We start from the raw sequence: 10,046 nt of genomic DNA, 5'->3' as shown, positions 1-10,046 counted from the left end.
AGTCGATCTCTTCTCGCTTCTTGGTCAAGTTTTGCCACAGACGACCTTCCACCAATCACATCTATCAGTGATAATAGTTCAGGTCTCTGTTTATTCATTTTGGGGTGGAGGGTATCATTTTCACGTATATAGGTAGAAATACTCATAAAAACGCACAGCGGTGAGTTTTATTCTTCTTTTGAAAAAAAACGCAACATAATTAATTTACCGGTAGATAATTCATGAATTTATAACACAAGTAGGGCGCCCCCTAGCGACTAGAGGCCTATGAAGGATAGCTAGATACCTAATTTTGGACTGGAATAATCAGGTTAAAAGTTATTTGTACAGGTCTGGTTTGTGGTCCCGACCGGAAAATATAAATGTCCAGCCTGAATAATTGATTGAAATTTGACTAGATAGTAATGAATTTCTTCTTTCTCCATTGTTACACTTTTTATTCCCTCCTTAACCCCCTTTTCCACCTGCCACCGCTCCCTGGCCTATGATCAGTTCCAACAGCCCCCCCCCCCCCCCCCCCCCCCCCCAATCACTTCATTATCAATGTTGAAGCAGTCCATACTTCACCTATGTGCATGAGCGTGTTGTCTGGTTTTGACTTATTCTTAATCTGGCAACCCTGTGTGGGCCTTACACAGTCTGAATCTGGATGTCTTTGCTTGTGTCTCGGGTTCACTCGGTATGGCAAGCAGGTTTGGTGACCTTGTCTCTCTCTCTCTCTCTCTCTCTCTCACTCTCTTTTTCTCTTTGTCTTTCTCTCTCTCTCTCTCTCTCTCTCTCTCCGTCCCCAGGTGCGGTGCGGGCCTCCAGCATCTTCCCCATCCTGAGCGTCATCCTGCTGTTCATGGGGGGGCTGTGTATCGCCGCCAGCGAGTTCTACAAGTCCCGCCACAACATCATCCTCAGCGCCGGAATCTTCTTTGTGTCAGCGGGTGAGCAGGGGGGAGAGAGGGGGGCGAGAGAGAGAATGGGGGGAAGACAGAGGAGACAGGGGGGAGATATAGAGGAGAAGAGAGACAGAGGAGATAGAGCAGAGAAATGGAAGAAGACTGAGAAAGAGAGACAACCAGAGTGTGAGACAGTGAGAGAGAACTAGAAAGGAGGCACCTCCATATTAACCACAGCTCAGCTGCATACAAAGACACTATGACCATTTTAAACAGTGAGGGACCAGAGGAGGGTCAGTGGACATTGTAGTCTTTTAGCTCATTGCTCCTGGACACGTAGCTCAGCCTTGGTCACCAGTGGCCACCTTGTTTCTGCTCCTCTCTGTCATCCTGCTGCTAGGCTAAGAACAACCCATTGGGATTAAACTCTAAAAATACGACGTCCCTGACATACTTTCTCACTGATCTATCATTGTGGCCTCTCACCATCACAGATCCTTTTACTTTTTGTGTGTGTGCATGTGGGTGTGTGTTCATGCATGAGACTGTGTGCATGCGTACGAGCACGTCTGTAACCCAGGTTAAATAATGTGAGCATGTGCGTGCATGCATGCATTCATGTAAGTTTGTGTGTGCGTGTGTGTGTGTGTGTGTGTGTGTGAGAGAGATGCGTGTGTGCATGCATGAATGCAATTGTGTGCATGCATGCGCGCAAGTGTGTGTGTGAGAGAGACAGACCAAACAAAACACACATAATAATTTAAATCAAGAGAAAGATTTCTGGGAGATTCTGTGCTGCCTCTTTCACTGGATTAACAGTAACAAATGTTGCAGGGAGAAAAACAGTGACCTAAAGATTTAAAATTATTTAAAACTGAATGATGTCTACCCTCTCATTTATTCCCCATTTGCATTAGCACTATGTGATTTGTACATTAGAGTATCCAATGAACTCATATGGTTTTACCTGAGCATGCTTAAAACTTACATATTATATCCCACCCATTATACCATCATCCTGTTCATTAGCTGCCCCTCCTTTAGTGTGCTAGGTACTTTTTTGGAGAAACATGTGCTTTGCTTAAGTAGTAGGTCCCAAATGGAATCACACGATCGTCCTCCCAATTATGCACACAGTGATTATGAAAGCCATTATTGAAGGTTAATCAATGCACTAGATATCACGTCTTTCTGTACACTTGCTAGTTCAGTGACCTTGCAGTGATACAGTGACCTGAGTACCACCAAGGGCTTTTTGGAGACAGCCCGGATCCACTGCTTTTCGTAATCACCCTAACCCATATTTTTTATTAGAATTAGAACAGATCTTTTTTTCTAATTCTAATCATTCTAATTTTGTCTAGCCTCACCCAATAGTTTGTGTGCATTCTTCATATTCGTCAAATGTTTTAAGAAAATAATGTTCACAAAAGCAATTGGAAAAAAAAAGAACTGAAGCAACAATGCTCAATTTTTTCTCTTTTTTAAATTCTCCTCCCCATGGACACACCCTCTCCTGCCCCTTTTCATCTAACCACCCCCCTCCCCCTTTCTTTCTGCATTAACCACACCACCTCCTCATTAACCACCCCCCCCCCCCACCCCTTCTGCATTAACCACACCTCCCCCTCCCCCCATTAACCGCAACCCAGGCCTGAGCAACATCATCGGGATCATCGTGTACATATCGGCCAACGCGGGCGACCCCTCCAAGAGCGACTCCAAGAAGAACAGCTACTCGTACGGCTGGAGCTTCTACTTCGGGGCGCTGTCCTTCATCATCGCCGAGATGGTGGGCGTGCTGGCGGTGCACATGTTCATCGACCGGCACAAGCAGCTGCGCGTGGGCGCCCGGACCCCCGACTACCTGCAGAGCTCGGCCATCACGCGCATCCCCAGCTACCGCTACCGCTACCGCCAGCGGTCCCGCTCCAGCTCCCGGTCCACCGAGCCCTCGCACTCCCGCGACGCCTCGCCCGTGGGCCTCAAGGGCTTCAACACCCTCCCCTCCACCGAGATCTCCATGTACACCCTCACCCGGGACCCGCTGAAGTCCTCCGGCACCCCCACCGCCACCTACAACTCCGAGAGGGACCACAACTTCCTGCAGGTCCACAACTGCATTCAGAAGGACCTGAAGGACTCCGCCCACACTAACACAGCCAATCGGCGCACCACTCCCGTATGAGGGCACCGCCCCCCTTGAGGAAGGGTGGGGGTGAGGAGGGGGGGGACAGAGATAGAGACAGAGAGAGAGTGAGAGAGAGAGAGAGAGGAACCGAGGGGCCCGGCTCATTTAAATACGATGATATATAATGAGTTTCCTTGTTGAAAAAAGAAAAATGAAAAAAAAAAATTGAAAATGCATGATTTTCCCATCTATTGTTATTTAAGAGTTTTCAAAAAATGTTTGTAAAGATATGAACTGGAATTAAAACACGGTCAATTCTAGAGAAAGAATACGTTTAACAAAAATTCAGGGAGAGGGTTGTTTTTTTTTTTTTGAAGGGGCGGAGTTTATTTTTTGGAGGGAAGGGGCAGGGTCTGCCAATGAAGGTGGGGCTAGTGAGGAGGAGGTGGGGGAAGGTCAGCTTGTTAGTTTGATTTGATTTTCTCATTTTGATTTTGATTTTACACTTAACTGCTCAGTCTTGATTGGGCTGCAAGCTATCCCTCCTCCACCTCCCAACCCCCCTCCCCCACATTTCCATATTATTTATTGGCATATTTATTCATTTATTTTCGCATTGAAACTGTGAACCATTGCGGCTTGGGATTCAAAATGGAGAAAACCCAGTCTGCAAAATCTTACGAGTTAATGTACATGTATTAATTTTATAAATATATATATAAATATATATATATGTGAATAACTGAGAGAGAAGGACTTTCTTGACGCAAAAAATAACTAGCGAACAAAAATGCTGTCGTTGATATGAGAAAAGACTCATCTTGACAAACCTCTCCAAAGTCACAACACAGAAAAACAGGCAATCCATGACAAAAACCGCCAACTGGCAGAAACAAACACACACACACACACACACACACACAGGAGCTGTATTAGACAAATTCTATTCTTTTAAAAGAATCCTCTCGTCTTTTTCTGAGGCCCTGTTCGCTTTCTTTTTTGGCCCTCACCGGAGCGCCGACCCACCTGCTGAACCAGGAACAACGATGACGACAAAAACAGGAAGTGAAAGCAGAGGGGCTCGCTCAGCTTCCCAAAAAGGATCACACCTGGGTGGAAAAAAGGAAAGAGGAGAGGGAAGAAGAAGAAGGGGATGACGGAGAGGAAGAACTAAAGTGAAAGGAGGAATAAAGGAGGCGTAAGGACGATGAAACGTATGAGATGTTATGGGATGTGAAGCTCAGTGACTCACAAATGAAGAGATTTACATGCATGCTAAAAAAAAAAAAAAAAACAGCAAACCTGCTCTTGAGAAACTTAAGTTTTAAAAGATAATTATAGCTATATGGGGAAAATCGACAACACAAAGTTGAAAATGTTACTGTTGTGCGTGTAATTTTCTTTCTTTTTTTGCCTCTTTTTGTCATTGTTTTCTTTTAAAAAATTTAAGCCAATGCTTTGGGTGAAATGATCCAAACAAACAAGATTACAACAAGCAAAATGCCTTTTTTAAAAATGTTAATTCCTTTCTTTGTATATGTTAGTAATTTATTTTTCAATTTCACACAGCCTTAGTTACTCATTTCATTTCCGATTTTCAGTGTGTTGTTCAGATGAAAAAGAATTCTTTAAAGGTGCCAAAAACCGAATGGTCCCACACTTGGATGCATCAAGTCCCCAAGACGAATAAAACTAGAGCCCCCAAGGGAACAGAAACACACCAGAGATTTATTTGTGTTATTCCCTTTCTTCCTGTTGATTAACTGTGTCTCTGTGCTTTGCTATCAGTGGCTGCATTGAGACTCGCTCTGTCCTTGGCCAGTGCAGGTCGGATATCAAGACTAAGAGAAGATTTAATCAGAACTGCCAAATCATTTTGAGGGAAATTACTGTTTAAAAAAAAGCTTTGAATCCAGTATCTTATGACGGCTAACCTCGTTAAAATTCATAACTTGTTAAATGTTTCAGGTCTTTTTTTTTTTTTTTTTTTTTACTAAGACAACATGGCGGTTTTTGATTGAATCCAGAGACAAGGCCAGTATTAAGGGTGACTAAATACAAGCAAATTGGCAGCTCTGGGGTTAAGATGAAGATTGATATCTCAAGACATTTTTTCTTTTTCAGAGAGGCTACTCTGCTGATGTACACCGATTATCCCCTGATTGGTTGATTGAATGAATGAACAGGAAATATTCCAGCATGTCCAAGCTGACCAGCTGCCCCTAAAATTCAGCATAGCTGTTCAGTCTTGGAGCATGGCTGTTCATTCCCACCATTAATATAATACATTGCGCTTTGCCATATAGGACTCTCTTCTGTAAAACACGCTTTTGGGGGCAATTTGGGAATGGGCACCTCTGCAAATGGAACCACAGCAAACGCATCACACAGGAAGTGATGTCGGCTGGGGAGACCATACTGGACAAAGAGGATCAGAGTTGTACCTGGTATCAGCAACTTTGTGCGTGTGTGTGCATGCATGTGTGTGCATGCGTGTGTGTGTGTGTGTGTGTGTATTTGAAAATACAGTTGAATACTTTTTTTGAGTGTGCGGCATCTCTATCCTCTCTATTATTACAGTTGAGTCAGGTTTCCTTTAAGGCTGGTCTTCTTTCCAGATGAATCATCATTCTCAGAGACAAACACGGGTTCTCTCCGTGGTGTTTCACCGACCTCAGAGAGTCACGCTAACTTGACCCGAAACAGCTGCCTGAAAGGCCGCCTGGCCAGATGCTCACGGCTCCATCTGGCACATCGTTTTTCCTGTGGCGTACTTACTGAGCAGATCTGTGAGCTTCATAACAGAGCCTGTGAACACAGCCTGTCCTAGGCTGCTGTCGGTCACTAAGAGATGCCACTTTCCGGACTGACTGCCTTGCTCAGCCGTTTTTGGAAAATCCTGAGGGGCAATTTTGTTTACCAAAAGCTCCACTACAGTGACTGCGGTGAGGATGCTACAGCTAACGTGACCTGGAGCTCTTTAGGGGCAGGTTTCATATCTCACACAGCAAATGCTAACACCACAGCTGCCTGTACTGTGTGCCCAGCAGCCATAGCACCCTGTACCCTTCTCCTGGCTAACTGCTAAAGCTAACACAGATCTGGGCTTGGTTCTCACTCAGATTGGATGCCTCGTGGGAAACTAAGCAATTGCTTTCATTAAAACCATTTGAGTAAAATGAACTCTTGGGTTTTACAGTGCGGTTATTTTGACAATTTACGTGACATAAAAAAAAAAAACTAATTATGGTAGAAATTATAGAGATCTATTTTATTCGAGTGAGAAATCGACCAATCGGTGTGCAACGAGAACGAACAGGTATGTGCAGTTTGTTTGGACCTGTTATCTACCTGCTATCTTCCCGTTAGCCTATTTCTCACACTTCTCCATCTTTGTCTCTCACTCCCTCCATCTTGGCTGGCTGACAGGTCTGTCCTTAGTGTTCCTCTCTGCGCATCCTCCCTCCGCCTGTGACTCACTGTCTCCCATAGTATCACCTCCCTCCCCCGCCCTTTACATCCCATTCTCTCGCTTACATCTCATTTTCATCTTCTCTCCCGTGTTCCCACCTTGCATTGCTAGTTCTCTCTCTCTCTCTCTCCCTCTCTCTCTCTCTCTACTTTACTCCCTTCCATTCTGTCACTGTTTTCATTCTGGGACTCCCCCCTCCAGCTTCGTCTTCCGCTCTTTCATTCCCCCTCTCTCCAATTGCTTCATTACCCCTCTTTCTCTCGCTCTCTCTCTCTCTCTCCAACCTTTTCTCTCACTCCCTTGCTCCCTCCCTCTGTCAGGGAGAAGGTGGAGACTGGGTGAAAGAGGCAGAAGACTCCAGTGACATCACCAGAGCCTGAGTGACAGTGTGACAGAGGCGATCATTGCCCTGGAGCCCCGCGCAGGCACCCGTGAACAGTGGCGCCTTAAATCACCGCACCTGAGAGACACTGTCAGGTTCTGATCCCAGCAGATCCACTCCGCACCGGGGAGGGGGGTGGGGGGTGGGGTGGGGGGGCAGTCCTTGACCAGCGGTGCCCTTGAAAAAAGGAGGTTTTGCTGCAGCACAACACAGTTGAACATTTCCACGGTTGTATCTCAGCGGGTGGGCGAGATCGGGTTCAGGGGCAGAACAGTTTAGTCGCAGACAACCTGTTACCACTGTATGGAGGAGAGAGAGAAAACCTGTCTGTCTATCCCGTTGATTTTGTTTTTTTTTCTGAAGATAAATTGAATACAAGCTGAGGAATTCCTGGGGCAAGAGGAACATACCGGAGAGTTTTCTGTGTTCTCCAGTTAAACAGCATGACTGGCAGTCCCTCAGCCTATGAGTCAATATCTGTATTTTGGTGTGTGTATGTGTGTGGATGTCTGAATTTGGAGTCGTCTTCATATGCTCGCTTTCTCACTTTCTCACTCTCTCTCTCTTTCTCTCTCTCGTTGCTCCTTTGCTCCCTCTTCTGAACATCTCTCACATGTTCTTGCTCTTTCTCTCCCCCCCTCCCCCCCCCCCACTCTCTCTCTCCTCTCTCCTGGTAGAGTGATCAAAGCCTAGCGTGTCTCTCTGCAGTGCTGTGTGATCAGTAAAAAGGGGGAAGGGGGGGGGGGTGGCTGGATAGGAAGCTACTGTAATGTTCTGCCACCTTCTGGATAGGAGTAGTAATTACATATTCAAACACTGCAACTGTATGAATGGGGGGGTCACAACCAAAAGCTTCAGCACATGCAAGCCTCAAAACTTTTTATAACCCACTTTCACAGCAGTTCTTTACTACATCAAGGTTGTGTCACTGACAGGCAACACTTTGTAACCGAGCTGAATGTGATACTGCATGCCATCCACCATTATAGTTGCGCTGCATTACAGTTTAAAGTTAAAGTTAAAACTCATGCATTAACTGTATTCCTTAGCATTTGCTCCACACAGTGAAGACAAGTATGTCCTCTCTGCTGAACTGGTCGTGCTTTGCAACTGGACGTTCAGTTCAGGGCCACAGAAGGCTTTACATAGCCGGCCCACGTATTGGAAAGAGCTCAGATATTTCGATGGCAAGTGCATAGAGCTTTATTCAGCGTATCAATGATCATCAGCGTATCATCCTTTGCAGCATGGATCCCTCAGTATATGGCCACAAACGACAAAGGCACAAGAGGCTGATTCAGCAATGTGATAATTATCCACAATTTCAGGACACTTTTGCTTTTCGCTGGAACGCTTCCGTGCAGGGCCACGCCTCGAGAATATTTTTCTTAAATAATTACCGAACAGAGTCTTCCAACTGCCATTTTCATTTTAAGGTAACACCATTTCCTCCTTGACCACCTGTTCAATATTAAATTGTGATCCTGCTTCCCAGAGACTTCTCAGGCAAAGAATTACATTTGGGTTTGGAGAAAGGAAAGAAAAGGAGGTCAATTCAAAAGCTGGTAGGCTCTGGCATGGCTCCAACGCTGCTTTTAATGAGTGGAAATAGTCTAGTAATTAAAATTTTTAATTTAAAATGCTTTTCCCCCATTTTTCTCCTTAGTTCTCATTCTCACTCATTCTTGTAACCTCTGTCAATGATTCGGGAGAGCACAGGCGAGCATGTGCTCACCTCAAAAGAATGCGATGCCAAGCACTGCTCTTCATCTTACACTGTTTGCAAGTCGAGCTCACATAGACACAAGATGGAGGAAGATATTTCATGTTTCAAGCTCAACAGGTGGACTTGCAGGTCACCCAATCCTGAGTGAGTAATGATTCACCGCCATCACAGTCAGCTTACGCCCTTCCTTCCTTCACTACAGCCAATCGTGCATCGCCACACGGGGCTGCCAGCCAATCAGCACCGGGCACGGCCCGGATTTGAACTCAGGCCGTGTGGCTCACCCGCGCACTAGAGCGGTGGCATAACAGGATGAGACACCCAGCAGCTCCAAATCTACTGATTCTATTTCTACGTGTCCCTATCTGTGATGCACCGCTTATGCAATGCCTCCTCCGCTGACTCTGATCACCAAACGGCCTTTTCTCACTCAGGGCCAACGGATTCCCGTCCGTGTGCACGTTTCACAGATAAGCTTACTGTTGTGACCGCATATCGCGAGGCGTTAGGCCGTTTCGCCTCATGGCATGAGACAGTAGTTGCTAAGGGGAAGGTTTAAACTGCCACAGGGGGTAAAAGAGGAGCGTTCTAGTGGCCGCCGCTAATGCCAGTCAGAAATGCATTGTTCTTTCCCCCTCTGGTGGCAGTACGTGGAACTGCACGGAGGAGGGGCAGGCAATGAGAGCGCCAAGGAGGACAGTGGCAATGAGGTGGGGTGCCGAATACTAATAGACGCCCCCATCCCCCCCTGTACGGTGCACTGGAGCCGCAGTCCAGCGCACTCTGTGTCAGACGAGAACGCACGGACGAACGGCGGAGCTCTCACAGAGAGGTCTTCAAACACAAAGACACGCCATTTCTATTTCATATCTGTCCCGAATATCACGTGATCCCTGCATGGGCTTTTTGGGTTACAGGAGAAAGGATCTTATTTTGGCCTTAAAATAGGACCATAGGGGGCTAGTCCTCGTTAACCAAGACCTTTGGACACATGTCTCCTCATCCATCTATCATATATCTGGCCTGCCCCCCAGGATTATGAGTTGGATGATGTCATAGTGATTTCTGGGAACACTAATACCTCTATCCGGGTGGGGGGGGGGGGGGCAGAGGAGAGTAAACATAATGAAGCTGACTGCTGGTAAGGTCAGTGGTCAGCTGTAAAACCTGTGTAATAAGGGGGATCTGGGTATTGGAGGAATATGTGTGAGTGTGCATGTGTGTGTGTGTGTGTGTGCTAATGCTTTTAAAAGTCACATATACGCAATGTTTTTATTTCATTTTCCGGTATGTAGTTACCCCACGGCTGGCTTGAGTAATAGTGTTGGAGTGTTGCTGTGTGTGGCCTGCTGAAGGCATCAATACGCCCCGCATTCAATCAGGGCTGAAGGGTTCCCTTCCCAGCATGCATCCTGGCAGCCAACCCACAACTAACAGCTGTTCCTTCA

The 10,046-nt window shown here is 46.2% G+C and overlaps 1 protein-coding gene across 1 annotated transcript in view; it reads left to right on the top strand.

The window, feature by feature from the left end:
* Nucleotides 1-4,738, top strand: part of LOC118215961 (voltage-dependent calcium channel gamma-2 subunit) — a 57,908-nt gene extending 53,170 nt beyond the window's left edge. The window contains exons 3-4 of the mRNA XM_035396949.1: nucleotides 792-932; nucleotides 2,540-4,738. Of these exons, the coding sequence (XP_035252840.1) occupies nucleotides 792-932; nucleotides 2,540-3,075 (677 nt within the window). The 3' untranslated portion in view covers nucleotides 3,076-4,738. The remainder of the gene's footprint in view (nucleotides 1-791; nucleotides 933-2,539) is intronic.
* The last annotated feature ends 5,308 nt before the right edge of the window (nucleotides 4,739-10,046 follow it).

Source organism: Anguilla anguilla, chromosome 17 (assembly GCF_013347855.1).
Source record: "Anguilla anguilla isolate fAngAng1 chromosome 17, fAngAng1.pri, whole genome shotgun sequence".
NCBI classification, from domain to species: Eukaryota; Metazoa; Chordata; class Actinopteri; order Anguilliformes; family Anguillidae; genus Anguilla; species Anguilla anguilla.
Note: the sequence above shows the minus strand (reverse complement) of the source record. Positions and strands in the feature narration are given on the sequence as shown.